This window comes from Macaca thibetana, chromosome 3 (assembly GCF_024542745.1).
Source record: "Macaca thibetana thibetana isolate TM-01 chromosome 3, ASM2454274v1, whole genome shotgun sequence".
Taxonomy (NCBI): Eukaryota; Metazoa; Chordata; class Mammalia; order Primates; family Cercopithecidae; genus Macaca; species Macaca thibetana.
In genome coordinates this window covers 153,556,808-153,575,596 of record NC_065580.1, presented here as the reverse complement: position 1 = coordinate 153,575,596, position 18,789 = coordinate 153,556,808, and the positions used below count along the sequence as shown (strand labels likewise).

The 18,789-nt window shown below is 44.3% G+C and overlaps 1 protein-coding gene across 2 annotated transcripts in view; it reads right to left on the bottom strand.

Annotated features, from left to right (window-relative positions):
- Positions 1 to 3,378: 3,378 nt before the first annotated feature.
- HSF2BP (heat shock transcription factor 2 binding protein) overlaps positions 3,379 to 18,789 on the bottom strand; it is a 117,692-nt gene continuing 102,281 nt past the window's right edge. For both annotated transcript variants that reach the window (XM_050784466.1, XM_050784467.1), the window contains exon 9: positions 3,379 to 4,148. In XM_050784466.1, coding sequence (XP_050640423.1) covers positions 3,940 to 4,148 — 209 coding nt within the window. In that variant the 3' untranslated portion in view covers positions 3,379 to 3,939. The remainder of the gene's footprint in view (positions 4,149 to 18,789) is intronic.

The window sequence follows — 18,789 nt, the reverse complement described above, 5'->3', positions numbered from 1 at the left end:
CAAAAATATATTTCTTCGACATACTTTGAAATGGCCCTGCAAAGCTGTCTCTTGTGGGGAAAAATTTACATTCTGTAGAGAATTCTTTTCCTCTTCTCTGATCCAGGAGAGAATTAACTAAGAGTCTGGTACCTTTTTAAGTCTGACAAGAAACATTTCCAATCTATTCTCTCTGAAGCCTGCTACCTGAAGGCTTCATCTGCATAATAAAAACCTTGGTCCCCACAACAGATACTCCCTCCTAGGGATTCCAGGTCTTCTGATAATAACTCTTTTAATCAATTGCTAATTAGAAAATCTTTGAATCTGCCTGTGACCTGGAACACACCACCCGCCCCCTCCAATTGTCCCGCCTTTCCAGACAAAACAAATGTATTATACATCTCACGTCTATTGATTGATGTTTTATGTCTTCCTACAACGCATAAAACCAAACTGTGGCCCGTCCACCTTGGACACATGTTTCCAGAACTTCTTGGGGCTGTGTCACAGGCCACTGGTCACTCACATTCGGCTCAGAATAAGTCTCTTCAAATATTTTACAGAGTTTGACTCTTTTCGTCAACACTTCCTTGACCACGGCCTGACTTCCAGCCTTGTTCTAATTTTCTTCAGGCTCCAGACCTGTGATCCTATGCTTGGTACTATAACTTTAAAATCCTCTGGAATGAGTAAATGGCACAGGCGATATAACTGTATGGAACAAGAAGAACTCTGTGGCATGAGGCTTATCCCAAGCTATGCCATGAGGAGGCATAGGTCTCCAAAGCCACACAAAAAGTCTCCATATTGCTCACAGTCAGAACAAGGGTTTGCTCTTTTCAGACTGAAGAGAAAGCAGCACTGATGGTTAATGAGCTGCCAGACAGCAAGAGGCCTGCTCAGAGCCTCTTGTGTGGGGGAAGGGGTGAGGAAGGAGGGAGTCAAGTCTGACGTCTGGCCTGCCAGGTTTCACATCTTTACATACAAACTGACGGTGCCAAGGAGAAAAATAGTTCCTTAACTTAATAAACGTAAGAGGAATTCTGTTAAAATTACATTTCAAGGTTGGGCACAGTGGCTCACGCCTGTAATCCTAGCACTTTGGGAGACCGAGGCAGGCGGATCACTTGAGATCTGGAATTTAGACCAGGCTGGACAACATGGTGAAAACACGTCTCTACTGAAAGTACAAAAATTAGCCAGGCATGGTGGTACAAGCCTGTAATCCCAGCTACTCAGGAGGCTGCGGCAGGAGAATCACTTGAACGAGGAGGCAGAGGCTGCAGTGAGCCGAGATGGCGCCACTGTACTCCAGCCTGGGCGACAAAGCAAGACTCTTGTCTCCAAAAATAAAAATAAAAAATAAAAATATAGGCCAGGCGCCGTGGCTCATGCCTGTAATCCAGTACTTTGGGAGGCCGAGGTGGGTGGATCACCTGAGGTCAGGAGTTCAAGACCAGCTTGGCCAACATGGTGAAACCCTGTCTCTACTAAAAGTAACACAAATTAGCTGGGCATGGTGGCAGGTGCCTATAATCCCAGTGACTCAGGAGGCTAAGGCAGGAGAATCGCTTGAACCCAGGAGGCGGAGGTTGCAGTGAGCCAAGATCACGCCATTGCACTTCCAGCCTGGGCAACAAGAGGGAAACTCCGTCTAAAACAAACAAACAAACATTTCAAAATATATGCACTATTTCACTTTGATTTTAAAATTCACAAGTTCTGCAAAGCACATGCTTTTATGAATACCTTTTCAAAAACTGACATTTTCTTTAGATCACTAGTTGTAGAAAAATTAAAGAACCTATGTATTCCTGTTGACCTTCATATGAAGAGCTGGAGGCAGGTCACTCCTTAAAACTGGCCTTATGTACTTTTCCTGGGACATACATTCAAAATACGGATTTGTTGTATGTTTCTTCCTGAGAGAGTTTTCATGAGAACTCTCGCTATTCTTAGCACCTCAAAATCAGGAGAAAATCAATGATCCTTCTTAATCACATCCATCCACTAATTAGCCAAACTACACAACATCCAAGAGTCTGGCCAACGCTCACTCCTCTCTATACACTGTTGACCCCATCTTTGGCAGGAAAAGGTCCTGTAGTTCTAGAGGCAGCATCTCTCATTACTTTATTAAATAAACAGCAATCAAAAAGAAGATAGTACCATGCTATTAAGCATAGAAACACAACATTCTCAATTTTATTCACCAATAATCAGGACCTACAGAAGCACACAGCACAGATGGATCGATTTCTGCCTCCATGAATTTTAAATTGCCTTTTGCAACATTCCCCTGGCTCAGATGAGCTAGTGTTCCACAATATGCTGGCTCGTGAAATCCAAGCAACTGTGCCTTCCTCTACACTTCTTCACTCAGCCTCAGCCTTAAATTGCACACTGCCTATAAAAATCTACTTAAAAGAAAAATGAAGTTACTCTAAATGCCATATGCAACCAAACAGCTTATTCTTGTAGATGGGGCTGCCACTGGTGGAGTGCACCTGCATTTGTTTTGCTCTTACAGCATGCCCAGAGCCCAGCAGCCCTTCAGCATCACACCGAAGGAAGCGGCCCAGGAAAAGGAGGGAATGTGTTCACTAACGTGACTCTAAGGATTGATTTAAATGGTGACGTGGTGAGGCTTTGTGTCCCACCCACATCGCAGCCTGAATTATAATCCCCGTAACTCCCATGTGTCGAGGGAGAGACCAGGTGGAGGTGACTGAATTATGGGGGTGGTTTCCCCCATGCTGTTCTCAAGATAGTGAGTTCTCAAGAGAGCTGATGGTTTTATAAATATTCGGTAGGTTCTCCTGCATTCATTCTCCTTCCTGCCACCTTGAGAAGAAGGTGCCTTGCTTCCCCTTCAACCATGATTGTAAGTTTCCTGAGACCTCCCCAGCCACAGTGAACTGTGAGTCAATTAAACCTCATTCCTCTATAAATTACCAAGTCTCAGGCATTTCTTTATAGCAGCATGAAACAGACTAATACAAATGGCAACTCTCACCAATCATGGTATCCGTGAGAAATGAAGTGCATTCTCCCTTGTTCTCTGCCAGTGGCCTAGAAAACAAGCTGGATGGCAACCAGTAGGTAGATAAGACAGATACGGCAGGGCCCTGGCATACAGGCACACCCATGCACAAAAACGGAGCTGGAACTATCATTTCATTTACAGAATCTCAACTAACTGCATGTGTTCTAATCTATTATACAAGTTGTTTTTACAGTATTTGTTGTAAGAAAAATAGGACTTCTAAGTTTATAGCCAGAGGGCCCGGAACAGTTTAAGGAGAGTTTTTTTTCCACCAACCAAGAGTAACATAGTAACATGCAAAGATCAACTTCCTAGTATCAAGTTTAGATTTTAGACAGCAGGGGTTGTAATACAACTCTTCTGACTTTCTTTATTCAAAAATAAAACAGGCACAAAAAATATAGAACTAAAATGTCCAGTGTCATCCGAAATGGCAGGTTCACCAAAAGGTTATTAAAGTAAACTTACATTTTGGGGTGATTGATTACAATTACTAGAGAGAGAATGAATTGCTTTTCAAAGAAATGTATCTCAGGAAAATGCTCACCAATGGGGTAGATGGTTATTTAATTTCCCTGTTTTATAGGTGAACCTATCAGTCATGGTCTTTTGAGTAGCAAGAAACTGCCCTAAGCAAGCCCTCTGCCAGCCAGCAGACATGGACCACTTTTCTGGAAGGCCAGGTTCTTTCATGGCCTCTTCCTTGGCAGGCTTAACCAACCACCTACAAGTACTCTCACTTCCAAGGCAAGTTATGTGGGATACATATCAATTCAGGTCCATCTCTAGCCAATCACATTTTGCCAACTCTAACACATGGCACATGTGACGGTTTTGCAGTATCAAATGAGGGATCTGGGGAGGAGAAGGGACACCGGCATTGTCACCAAAACCCTGGTGGCCGAGCGCACCTACACATCACGCTGCAGGGTGCGGAGGTCTTCCAGGAGCTCCTGGGCTGCGGTTTGCAGGCGGGGGTTGCGGCTCTTGGACATCGCCAGGATGCGTTGCAGGGGCAGGGAGCTCCGGAACTCAGAGGCCGACTTGGAGAAGACTTCAGGTTCCAGAACCACAGACTGGACAAGCCTCAGTACATGAAGGCACACCTCTGCATCTGGGTCTAGGGGGAAGGTAATGATTCCGGTTAGAATAAAATTTTATTTTTTCTTTTTGCTTTATTTTTTGAGACAGAGTCTCGCTCTGTCACCCAGGCTGCAGTACTGTGGCATGATCTCTGCTCACTGCAACCTCCGCCTCCCAGGCTCAAGAGACTCTCCTGCCTTAGCCTCCCAAGTAACTGGGATAACAGGTGTGTGCCACCATGCCTCCCTAATTTTTTGTATTTTTAGTAGAGATGGAGTTTCATCATGTTGGTCAGGCTGGTCTCAAACTCCTGACCTCAAGTGATCCACCCTCCTCGGCCTCCCAAAGTGCTGGGATTACAGGCGTGAGCCACCACGCCCGGCCTAGAATAAAATTTTCTACTGCAATCTACCCCTCAAGGGGTTCCTGGCCTTTCTGAATAACAGGTTTGACAGTTTAGAAAACTACAGGCTAATCTAGAAACAGAGTCAATGATATAAAAGCTTAGCTCATAAAAGCAGCATCAAAAAACTCAATAGTCTAATAACCATCATCTTCAAATACTACAGTCATACAATTTTAAAGTGCTAAACTAGAAAGATGAGGGCTTTCTACGTTTGCTAGTAAGGACTAAACTCTGATTTTTTTAAATCTTGCCCAAATTCCTATCTAAGGGGTCTGGGGAGTCATGTCCTACAAATCATAAATTCTCATCAGATGGGTTTTATTTAACCCTATATATCGTGACTCTCCAACCTGACTCTGGCATAACAATATGAGACAAGGAAGAAAATAATAATATTTTACCCCGAAATATGTTTCTTTGCCATATTCTGAAATGGCCCTGCAAAGCTGTTCTTTGTGGGGGAAAATCTGCATTTGTAAAGAATCTCTACTAACATAGCTAGATCTTTTTCTTTGAGACCCTCCCAGTCCTAAAGAGATTAAGATCTGAATAAGAAACATTTGTCATCTATTGTCTCTAAGGCAGCCACTATAAGAATTCAAAAAGCACTTTGATGTTCACAATCTTTACTTTAACCTGAACATTCCCTTTCTATCAATCCCAGGTCTTTATCAATCAGAAAATGTTTAAATTCACCTACAGCCTGAAAGCCCCACACCCCCCGGCTTTGAGTTGTCCCACTTTTCTGGACCAAACCAATGTACTTCTTAAACGTTTTTGATGGATGTCTCACACCTCTCTAAAATGTATAAAACCAAGCTGCACCCCAACCACCTTGGGCACATGTTCTGACGACCTCACTCATATTTGGCTTAGAACAAATCTCTTCAATTATTTTATAGAGTTTACTCTGTTGACACTAGCATTCTGTCCACTTATAACATTGTTTTAAAAAGTATTACTTCTTTTTCACTCCAACTGCAGCACGTCCCTCGGGGGCCACATACACATGCAGCACGTATCAGGGCCACTGAGTTTACACAATGTCACTGGGTATATAAAATTCACATTGTTTATTTTCCATGGGAATGGCCCCAGGAGTCATAGAATCTGGTAGCTTTGCATACATTGTAGCAACCACTAAAAAATAGCTAGACAACCCACTAGAAGCTTCAATTCATCACCAGAGTGGAGCCAACTTTCCTTACCATTCCTCTCTACTGGCAGCCTTTACAATGCTGTAAATTCACTTCTTGACTGGGTACTGTAATTGGAACCAGGCTCAAAATCAGCATCTCTTTCTTAGCACATTTACTTAACAAAAAAAGAAAGAAAGAAAGAAAAAGAAAAAAAAACCTTTTAAGACGTAGACTGAAAGAGCAGACTGAACAGTCTCTCAGTGGGAGCCGCCACAGCACTAAGCCCTAACAAGAAGCTTCTCACCTACAGAATCAGAAGACTGCTGTGGCCAGGGAAGCTAAAAGGCAATCTGCTCTAGCCCTCAGGGAGGGTCTAGGAGCCATCTTAAGTCAGATTGTTAGAGTCCTCCTACTCTGGGGGAAGGGAGAGGAACTTTCTCTAGTAGAGACCTGCCAAAGATAAGGGGCAGCTAAGGCAGACACAGAGGCAAGGCCAAAAGCCATGGGTGAAGACACTTTGGCAACTGAGCCCTCATCCTAAGCTCAAGGAAAGGTTAGAGGAATTTGAAGCCAGTGGGATGGAAGGTACATACACAACAACAAAACCCAGACCCACCTCAACTCCCCAACAACGACAGCCCCGCAGAACAAGAGGAGTGGCCATTCCTGAGTATAACACCATCTACCCACCTCATTCCCCCCTACAGAGAGGGTACGCTATGGCCCAGAGGCCAAATGTAGCCCATGACCTGTTTCTGTACAGGCTGCAAGCTAAGAATGGCTTTACTTTTTTTCTTCTTTTTTCTGGAGACAGGTTCTTGCTCTGTCTGCCAGGCTGGAGTACTGTGGTACGATCATGGCTCACTGCAGTCTCAATCTCCTGGGCTCAAGCCATCCTCCCACCTCGGCCTCCCAAGAAAGCGGGACCACAGTACATGTGGCCACGCCCAGTTAATTTTTTGTATTTTTTTGTAGAGATGGTGTCTCACCACATTGCCAAAGCTGGTCTCAAACCCCTGGGCTCAAGCAATCCTCCTACCTCAGTCTCCCAAAGGGCCAGAATTACAGGCATGAACCATTGCACCCTGCCAGGTTTTACATTTTTTAAGGGTAATTTTTTAAAAGTAAAAACCAGAAGAACAATATGCAACAGGGACTACATGTGGCCCTCAAAACTCGAAATATTTCTTATTTGGCCCATTACAGAAAACGTTTGTTGACCTTGCCTACAGCCCTCCACACAATGTCCAACACTGAAATCAAAAATTACAATGAAAAGGCAATGGAGGCCAGGCGCAGTGGCTCATGCCTGTAATCCCAGCACTTTGGGAGGCCGAGGCGGGTGGATCATAAGGTCAGGAGTTTGAGACCAGCCTGGTCAACATGGTGAAACCCCATCTCTACTAAAAATACAAAAATTAGCTGGGTGTTGTGGCACATACCTGTAATCCCACCTACTCAGGAGGCTGAGGCAGGAGAATCACTTGAACCTAGTGTTTGGGTGAGGGAGAAGGGACAAAATGGAGGAAAGTGAACAAGATGGCACAGTCCCGATTGCTTCCGGGTTCTTCATCACCAACTTTCCCGTGCCCAGGAAAGTGCAGGACAACCAAGCATGCGCCAGGTGACGTCAATCCGAAGAGATCGAAACTTACCCGGCCACGCCTACGGAGATGCCCCTATGACACCCTTATCCTGCCCACTGCCCTCCCCCTTCCAGTACCAATGCATAAAAGTCTGCCGCCCGCAGGAGCCGGCGTGATTTCTTCGTCCCCTCCTACTTGTGGACCGGAGAACCTCACCCGAGAATGCCAGCTCGACTTCCCTGGCCCCATACCTGAGGACCGGAGGACCTCGCCCGAGAGCGCCGGCGCGACTTCCCTGGCCCCATACCTGAGGACCGGAGAACCTCGCCTGAGAGTGTGTGCATATTTGCAATAAAAGGCTGCTGCTTTGTTATGTACTTTGGCCTCATGTTTAACTATTTAGCTCTCCCAAATTAAATTAAATTAAATTAAGACACCCAGGAGGAGGAGGTTGCAGTGAGCCAAGATTGTGCCACTGCACTCCAGCCTGAGCGACAGAGTGAGACTCCATCTCAAAAACAAACAAAACAAGAAGGCAAAGGAAACAAAAGGCTCATTGTCAAGTGACAATCAACAGAAGCAGACACACAGATAACCTGGAATAATAATACACGAATTTCAGAAAAAGAATCTGAAATAAATATGATTAATAGATGGGAAAACACTGTTTTAAGGTACTTACACTATACCTGAAGCAGCAGATTATTATTTAAAGGTAAACAGTCATGCAATGCATAACATTTCAGAGGGCTTCATTCTCAAATTCTATCAAACAATTAAAAAAGAAATAATAGAAATTTTAAACAAGTCTTCCAGAAAACAGAAAAGGGGGAAATAAGTCAACTTTTTTTATGAGGCCAGAATTACACTGACACCAAAACTAGATAAAGATGTTAAAATAAAGAACAGACCAATATCCCTCATAAACAAAGACACAAAAATCCTAAACAAAAAAATAGCAAATTGCATTCAGCAATATATAAAAAGGATAATACTTCACAGCCAATAGATACTTATTCTAGGAATCGAAGGCTGGCTCATTATTTGCAAATCAGTCAATGTCACCTACCATAACAATAGACTAAAGATGAAAAAAAATTATCTCTTCAATAAACGCAGAAAAGTCTTTTGACAAAATTCAACACCTGTTCATAATAATAATAATAATAATAATTATAATAAACCCTCAGCAAACCAGGAATAAAAAGGAACATCCTGAACCAGATTAGGGGCATCTACAAAAAACAAACAGCTAACATCATACTTTTTTTTTTTTTTTTTTGAGGCGGAGTCTCGCTCTGTCGCCCAGGCTGGAGTGCAGTGGCGCGATCTCGGCTCACTGCAAGCTCCGCCTCCCGGGTTCCCGCCATTCTCCTGCCTCAGCCTCCCGAGTAGCTGGGACTACAGGCGCCGCCACCACGCTCGGCTAATTTTTTTGTATTTTTAGTGGAGACGGGGTTTCATTGTGTTAGCCAGGATGGTCTCGATCTCCTGACCTCGTGATCCGCCCGTCTCGGCCTCCCAAAGTGCTGGGATTACAGGCTTGAGCCACCGCGCCCGGCCTAACATCATACTTAATGGTAGAAGACTGAATGCTTCTTTCCTAAGATGAAGTACAATGCAAGAATATCCTACCACACCCCTATTCAAAAATCATAGTAGAGATCCTAGCCTGTGCAGTAAGGCAAGAAAAAGAAATAAAAGATTTATTGATTAGAAAGGCAGAAATAAAACTGTCTCTATTTGCAGATGACATGACTGTCTATACAGAAAATCTCAAAGAAACTACAAAAAAAGTTATCAGAACTAATTGAGTTTAGCAAGGTCACAGAACACAAATTACACATACAAAGGTCAATTGTATCCACATACTTGTAATAAAAAAAATTGAAAATCTAATGCTTTTTAAAAACTACCATGTATTATATAATAGCACCAAAACATGAAACACTTAAGTATAAATCTCATGAAATTATGTGCAAGATTTCTATGCTGAAAAATGACAAAACAGATATAAGGATCCACAGACATACAAATGGAGAGAATATGCCATATTTATGGAGTAGAAGACTCAATATTGTTAAAATGTCAGATCTCCCCAAATTCATCTATATAATCAATGCAATGCCAACCAAAATCCAAGTTGAAATTTTAGCAGAAATCAACAAGTGATTCTCAAATTTATTTGGAAAAGCAAAGGAACTAGGCCAGACAAAACAATTTAGAGAAAGAGAAATGTTGGAGGAATCACAGTGCCAGATTTCAACATTTACAGTCATCAAGAGTGTGGTACTGGTCAAGTGACAGACAAAGAGATAAGTGAAATAAAGTTAGAGGATCCAAAAATGAACCACAGCTTTGTGAACTCTCAACGAAGGTATACATTCAATTCAATCAAGAAAGAATAACCTTTACAACAAATGGTACTGGAAAAAATTGAACATCCATATGCAAAAACAAAGAACTTCAATCTATACCTTGCCTAACATACAAAAATTATACAAAAAATAATAACAGACCTAAATGTAAAACCCCAAATTTTAAAACTTCTAGAAGACAACAGGAGAAAAATCTTTGTGACCTTGAATTAGGTAAAGATTTCCTAGACACAAAACCAAAAGCATAAGCCACACAACCAAAAAATGTATTAACCACACCAAAATTTTTAAAATCTGCTCTTCAAAAGATAGTTACAATGAAAAGCCAAGCCACCAGATGAGGACAAAACATTTGCAAAATACGTATCTGATAAAGGACCTGAATCCAGAATACACATACACCTCTGAAAACTCAGCAACAAAAGAGCCCAATAAAAATAGGCAAAGTGTTTGAAAAGACACTTCACCAAAGGAGATACATAAATGGCAAGCACACAAAAAGATGCTCAGCATCATGGCTACTAGAAAAATGGAAATTAAATCCACACCTATTAGAATGGGTAAAATTAAAAAATAAAAACCTGAAAATACCAAGTGTTGACAAGAATGAGGAACAAATGGAATGCTCATAGATTACTGGTGAAAATTTAAAATGGTGCAGCCACGCCAGGCGCAGTGGCTTACGCCTGTAATCCCAACACTTTGGGAGGCCGAGGCGGGCAGATGACCTGAGATCAGGAGCTTGAGACCAGCCTGGCCTACATGGCGAAACCCCATCTCTACTAAAAATACAAAAATTAGCTGGGCGTGGTGGTGCACGCCTGTAATCCCAGCTACTTGGGAGGCTGAGGCAGGAGAATCATTTGAATTCGGGAGGTGGAGGTTGCAGTGAGCTGAGATCGTGCCACTGCACTCCAGCCTGGGCAACAGAGCGAGACTCTGTCTCAAAAATTAAAAAATAAAATAAAATAAAATAAAATGATAAAAATAAAAATAAAATAATAAAATAAAATAGTACAACCACCTGAGAAAACAATTCGGCAATTTCCTATACATTTAAACACATACTTACCATGTAACTCAACATATGAGTTATATGCTGAGACAGTTTTATGTCACAACTCACAGAACTGTCTACTAACAAGTGAATTTTGTTCTATGTAAATTATAACTCAACAAATCTGGCTTTATATTAAAAATAAGAAGGTGGCCAGGCATGGTGGCTCACACCTGTAATCCCAGCACTTTGCGAGGCCAAGGTTGGTAGATCACCTAAGGTCAGGAGTTCGAGACCAGCCTGAAAAACATGGTGAAACCCTGTCTCTACTAAAAATAAAAAAATTAGCCAGGTGTCGTGGCAGGCGCCTGTAATCCCAGCTACTTGGGAGGCTGAGGCAGGAGAATCACTTGAACCCCAGAGGCAGAGGTTGCAGTGAGCTGAGATCACACCATTGCACTGCAGCCTGGGCGACAGAGTAAGACTGCATCTCAAAAATTTAAAAAAAAAAAATTAAAAAATAAAAATAATAAGAAATTAGATCCTTGGACTCTCTCCCCTACTCCCTGCCTCTGGACAAATGCCCCTTCCCTAGTAGAGACTGGACATTTCTTTCTTTCTTTTTTTTTGTGTGTGTGAGATGGAGTCTCACTCCGTCACCCAGGCTGGAGTGCAATGACGCAACCTCAGCTCACTGCAACCTCTGCCTCCCTGTTCAAGTGATTCTTCTGCCTCAGCATCCCGAGTAGCTGGGATTACAGGCACCTGCCACCATGCCCGGCTAATTTTTATATTTTTAGTAGAGACGGGGTTTCGCCATGTTGGCCAGGCTGGTCTCGAACTCCTGACCTCAGGTGATCCGCCCACCCTGGCCTCCCAAAGTGCTGGGATTATAGGTGTGAACCACCCCACCCGGCCTGGACATTTATTTTCTAAAGAATTTCTGGAGATGAAATATCAGGCACAATTGAGGATGGAGGTTCTGTCTGGAAAACACATGGATTAGATAAACACATACCTACAAGCTCTAGGACATTCCCTCTATCCCTACTTTGTTTCCAGAGTTTATAGGCCTTCATCCCTCCAGAAAGAAAGGTAGGTGAGTCTTCTCTGGACAATCTGAACAATCCAAGACAACACAGTCAAAGATACTGACCTATGGGTTCCCAATTAATTGATGCACCAGCTCACACTGCAGAAAAATTCAGAAGCTCCACCCATATGCTCACAGCTTCCAATCAGCATTATAAACCCCACTGTTAAACATGACCAGACAACCACACATTGCCAGACACCTGAGAAAAAGATAGATGGCTATCATTTTAAACAAGAACAAAAGGAGGACAAAGAAAAGATTGTGCAGTGAGAAGAAAAGTTTTAAAAAACTATTATTAATATCTTCCTCAAGGAGGTAAAAGAAGCTATATCATCTGTTAAACAAGAATGGGATGCTATTTTTTAAGACAATTAAAAAACAACCAGTAGTCTTAGAAATTACATGCCTGAGAGCAGAGATGAAAACTTCAATAGGAAGTATGAAAAAAGAAGTTGAGAGTACAGATTTTCCCTCTTACCTGTTGCTAAAACTTTCTGTGGTAATGCTAGCATGTGTCAAATACAATCAAACTTGTTCCTGTCAGGTGCTTCCTGACAGTGGCAAAGCTCTCAGGGCACACACTGAGCATTCTCTCCTCCTGTGGGCTCCCTGGCCACCTCCAAAGCACGTATGGATTCCAGAGCATGTCAGCCACATCTGAGGCAATGCCCCATGCTCCCTAGGACCTAGGAACATGGAGTCATCCAGCAGCAACATAAGCCCATTCCTCCAAGCTTCAAAGAACAAGAAGGCAAAAAAAAAAAAAAAAAAAAAAAAAAACTTCCTTGACCCCAGACTGTTCTCCAGTTCTGCCCAGTTTTTGACTCCCTTCCCAGAAATATTCCAAGAGTTGTCTGTTGTTGCTACCGCCCCACCTCACCTTCACCCTTCAGTCATGCTACCATCTGCTCACTCCTGAGACAGCTTCTCTCAAGGTCACCAATGTCTTCCATGTTGCCACTGTTCAGCTTTCATCTCACTTGACTCCTCTGGCTTTTCTTGGCTTCCGTAGAACTCCTTCTTCGCCATTTCCTCCTTATACTTCTCCTTTAGATGCTAGCCCAGGGCTCTGTCCTAGGCTTCCTTATCTTTCTACTCTCCTTAGGTGACTTCGTCTACTCCGTGACTTCAAATCCCATATATCTACCAGTGACTCTCAAAACCATGTCTCCAACTGCGGCCTTTCCCTGGAATTCCAGACTTCATAGCCACAAAAACCTGCCTGGACAACTCCCCTTGGGAATGTACTGCCAACTCAGGTTTCACAAGGCCAACCCCCAACTCCTGAATCTCTGTGCTTGTCCCTCATCTTCCCCATCTCAGTAAACAACATTACCATTTGCCCACCCAAAGACGCAGGTATTGTTATTGATTCATCTCTTCTCCTCTCACAACATATCTTATCAACTCTACCTCCCAACACGCCCTAAGCCCATAACCACCACCCTAGTCTAAGCTATTCTGCTTCCCCTACTGTAATAGTCTTCTCGGTGGTATGCTTATTTAATCTTGCATTCTTGCCTCTTCCTACCCCTATCCATCTGCCATGCTGCAGCCAGAATTCAACTGCTTGTCTGTTTGAGACAGAGTCTGGTTCTGTTGCCCAGGCTGGAGTGCAGTGGCATGATCTCAGCTCACTGCAACCTCCGCCTCCCAGGTTCAAGTGATTTCTCTTGCCTCAGCCTCCCGAGTAGCTGGGACTAGAGGCATGTGCCGCCACACCCAGCTAATTTTTGTATTTTAAACTTTTTAAACAGAAATCAGAATATATACCTTCCCTGCTCTCCCACAGATCCTCACTGCACTCAGGATGGAGCCCCAAGTCCTCGTCCTGGCTGATGAAGCCCCGCCAGATCCAGCCCTGCTGCTTCCCAGCGCTCCCATCACATCACTCATCTATCTGCACCATGCCCCAGGAGCGCCAGCCTGCTCTCCATTTTCTTAACCAGAATGTTCCTGCCCCAATCTTCACATGTCTTGCTCCTTTCAAATCTCACGCAGTGCAGCAATTCCAACTCCCACATGCTGAGGACTAAGCTCTGATTTTTTTAATCTTGCCCAAATTCCTACCCAAGGGGTGTGGGGAGTCATGCCCTACCAACCATGGATTCTCAGCAGATGAGTTTTATTTGACCCTGTGTACTGTGACTTACTTTTCATTCTGACTCTGGCATAACATTATGAGACAAGGACAAAATACTTAACCCCAAAATATATTTCCTTGCCATGCCCTGAAATTGCCCTGCAAAGTCTTTTGTGGGAAAAATCCACATTCTACAGAGAATCCCCTTCCCACTTTGTTTTCCTTCATTTCTTTGCAGATCCAGGAGATAATCAACTAAGAGCCAGGTACCCTTTTAGGTCTGATAAAAAACAATTTACAACCTGCTCTCTCTAAAGTCTGCTATCTAACGGCTTCCTCTGCACAATAAAACTTGGTCTCCGCAATCCTTTATCTTTAACCTGAACATTCCTTTCTGTTGATCCTAGGTCTTCAGACAACCTCAACCAATTGTCACCCAGAAAATGTTTAAATTTACCTATTGCTTGAAAGCCCCCGCTTTGGGTTGTCCACCTTTCTAAACTAAACCAATGTAAGTCTTAAATATATTTGATTGATGTCTCAGGCCTTCCTAAAATACCTAAAACCAAGCTATACCCCAACCACCTTGAGCTGAATGTTCTCAGGACCTCCAGAGGGCTGTGTCACAGGCCACAGTCACTCATAATTAGCTCAGAATAAATCCCTTCAAATATTTTACAGAGTTTGACACTTTTTGTCAACAATGCAAAGAGTTTAGAAATCAGCACTTCAATCCTTACACTAAGAAAAGCAGAACAAACAAATCAATGACTTTTCTTGGACCCATCAAAAAATTAAGCCACAGAATTACCATGAAATCATGCCACCATGAAATCCGGAGAGTCACAGCAAGATCTGCTTCCCTGGAGAGAAAGCTGCTGTAGTCATACTGGTGGGAACATTTAAATGACAAATTGTTGGAAGCTGAGGGTAGACAACCATGAGAATCAGGAACTCCTGGGGGTCACGACCTTAAGGGGCCCCCATATTTCTGTGGATTTTGTCTCTAGGAATCCCATGAGGTTCTCAAAGTAAAGTGCCAAGAAAGTTCCCTCATGGCTCTGACAGGGGGAAAGGCAGAGCAGCCATTACAAATACACCCTATTTCCAGGGAAAGGCCTCACCAGAGCCTTATCTCACCTAAAGGGAAGGGCTTTTCTCCCACTCCAGGCCTCTCTGCCATCCCTGACTTACCTAAGCAGGAGAGGGGGTTAAGAAACACTTTTGAAGATCAAAGCCCAGAGACACAGGCCCACTAAAAGACTGAGATGATAAATACTTCTCCTCCCCACACACACTTTGAATCATACCAACAGAGATGAGAGAGCATAATAACACACAACAGGGATTTTTAAAACAGGGGGTTACAGCTGAGACAGCTGAAAGACACCAATTCTATCTAAGGAGGAATTTGAGGGAAACCTAAAGGGAACAGGGGAGCATAAACAAGGATGCTAGAAGAGTATAAAACCTCTGTCCCCTACAGTAAACACAGCCCAACTCCTAGCCAGATTACCAAAACACCTCACACTAAAGGCCTGTTTTCCTCAGTTCCCATTACCCAATAAATCATGTCCAGCTTTCAACCAGAAATTGCAAGGCATTCTAAAAGGAAAGAAAAATCACAGTCTGATGAGACAAGCTAAGCATCCGAACCAGCTGCAGAGATGTCAGATTTTAGAAGTATCGGATAGGGAACTTAAAATAACTATGATTAATATGTTAATGGCTATTAGTTTGCCCAGCCTGCCATAACAAAATACCACAAACTGGGTGGCTTAACAACAGGAATTTATTTTCTCACAGTCTCTAGAGGTTGGAAGTCTGAGATCAAGCTCTCAGAAGGCCTGCTTTCCTCTGAGACCTCCCTCCTTGGCTTGCAGATGCCACCCTCTTGCTGCCTCTTCATGTGACCGTCCCTCTGGGCACACAGGCCCCTGGGGTTTCTCCATGTGTCTTCATCTTCTCTTCCTATAAAGATACCAGTCTGACTGGACTAGGGTCCACCCTAATGGCCCAATTTTACTTTAATGAAAAGGCTCTATCTCTAAATACATTAACAATCTGAGAGACTGAGGGTTAGAACCTCAACATATAAACGGGGGGTGGGGAGGGGGAGAATATTATTCAATATATAACAAATTCTAATGGCAAAGTAGAAAATATGCAAGAACAGATGTGTAATATAAACAGAAATGGAAATTCCAAAAAAGAATCAAATTTCAGCTTACATATTCTCTCCTCAGAGAGGCCGTCTCTTATCACTCACTCACTGTCAAGCCCATTAACCTATTTTAGTTCTCTCAATAATAATTATTCTATGAAATAGGAATAAGTGTTCTTCCTTAGGCCGGGCGTGGTGGCTCAAGCCTGTAATCCCAGCACTTTGGGAGGCCGAGGCGGGCGGATCACGAGGTCAGGAGATCAAGACCATCCTGGCTAACCCGGTGAAACCCCGTCTCTACTAAAAAATACAAAAAACTAGCCGGGCGAGGTGGCGGGTGCCTGTAGTCCCAGCTACTCGGGAGGCTGAGGCAGGAGAATGGCATAAACCGGGGAGGCGGAGCTTGCAGTGAGCTGAGATCCGGCCACTGCACTCCAGCCTGGGTGACAGAGCGAGACTCCGTCTCAAAAAAAAAAAAAAAAGTATTCTTCCTTAGGCTGAAAGCTTCATGAAAGCGGAACATTGGCTGCGTTGTTCACCACCTTACAGTAAGGGCTCAGTAAATATTTGCTAAATGAATAGAAAGGATTTATTTTATGTGGCTAAGGCTGTTGGGATGCACGGTATACAAATGATAAGGAAATTTCTGGACAAATCGAATCACTAGTCAAGCTGAAGAGATAGCTAGGTGAGCCCCATGAAAGGGTAAAATAAAACAGGCCACTTTAGCCATAAGACAAATGCTGTCAAGGGCACAACCCAAATGGAACAACCTCATGAGGACATCATCCTAAGGAAAACACAGCAGCAGGGTGACAGCCTTTGAGGAGAACACAGATGAAAAGGATGTCAATGGCTGATATGCACCAAAACTCTGCTCATAACATAGGCAGGAGAATAACACAGAGCTCAGGTCTAATCATGAAAAACCTCATTACTTGAGACTGAGAACATTTACAATAGTCATGGCTGAACTTTGAGTTTAAAGACACATGAGGCAACTTAAATGAAAAAGAAAACTGCCTGACACCAGCGGAGATGACACAGATGTTCACATTATCCGATATTATTTATGGTGGTTTTAAATCGGCCCTCATAAAATTTCTTTAGTGAGCAACTATGCTGGAAACCAATGAGAAAAAAACAACATATAAAGAAAACCAAAATGGAAAAATTAAAACGGAAAAAGTAAAATAACTTAAATTAAAATCTTGGTGAAGACCAAATGGAGGGGACAGAGGCAAAAACTAAAAATAAATAAATCAATAAATTGGAAGATAGGACAATCAAAACTACCCAATCTGGGTAACATCATCAAGATAGCCGACTAGAAGTGCCTGGCACTCATCCCCTCACAGAGATAGCCAGAACAATGAATACACAACTACATGTTAAGAGAAACAACTGAGGGAGAATGCTAAAGTGCATTAGAGGAGTGATGGAAACCCTGGCGAGCCCAGAAATTCATGAGAGTCACAAAAAGAACATAAGGAAACGCCGGAACCCTGCCACCCCATCCCCTAACCAGGGTCAGCTAGAAGCCAGGAAAATATCTCCCTTCAGCGAGGAGGTAATCAAGAGGACCCCAGCAGCCCCCACCAACACCGTGGACACCCACCACCCTCACCCTTGGGGTCCCCTGCAGTCCTCACAGGCACGAAGCCCAGGGTGGAGCGAGCTGCCTGGAGGCCACACGGCGGTGCTCCCACCGGAGAAGGAATCGACACTGTGTCTGCCCCCATGGCCCTCGCGGTGCCCTCCTGGAACTGGAACTACCGTGGAGTGTCTTGTTCCTGGGGGAGCAGCCCCAGCTCCCCTTCACCCCTGAGGCTAACCCGCTGCCCAACCACCCCAGCCCAGTGGCCCCACATCCCCCAGCCAAGCTGCAGGCAGCTGTTACACCTTCTCTGTGGGGCCAAGCAAAGGTGGGACCACTCCACTACCCGCTCTCGCCCCCTCAGGCTGGAGCTAAAGCCATAAACTGCCTCGGGGAAAACAATACCTTGGTTGCTCAGAGCAGTTGTACCTCCTGGAACCCAAGTTGAAGAAGCACTCTGCATCCAGGAAAATGATGCCTGGGCCACCCAGGACAGTCCCGTCCCTCAGGCCCGAGCGGAAGCAACAAACCACCCCAAGGGGAATCAGAGCCCTGGCTGAGCGGAGCAGCTGCACACCCCAGGGCTGAGCTGAGGCAGTGCCCTACATCCCAGAGAAACAGAAGTAGCTGAACCCAGACATCCCACCTTACAGGCCAAACAACTCAATCGCCTGTTTCCCTGGAGCTGAACTAGCCCCAACCCCAGTGTGAGCTGCTGAGACACCTCTCCCCCTACAGAGTGGAATCATGGATACACTGCTTCCCACCCTCCTCAGGGCCCCAATGGCAACTGTGCTCTGTCATTCTGGGGTACGTTCTCCTGCCACACATGGCCTTACAGAGTCTGGGATACTCACAAGCCCCACCATCCCAGGGTCTTGAGTCATCGTTACACAGTGTCACATCCCCTGGGACCTGTTGGCTTAGGTTCCGGAACTGCAGCCACACCCTGCTCCCTAGGCCCAAGCCCCTAGAGCACCCCTTCTTCCTCAGAGTTCGGCCAGTGCTGTACCCTGCCCCGCCCCCTGGGGTGGAGTCATAGTTACAATCTGGCCCCCTGGGCCCAAGCTGCTAGAGGGTGCCTCAGAGTCACAGATCCTGGCTCTGAGGGCCACCTACACCCAACCCTGCTGTAGAAAGCAAACCTGTACCCCAAGACCCACATGCCACAACAGGGGTTGTGACCCAGCCCTGCAACCATTACAAGCACCTACACCTGGAACCCAGCACCA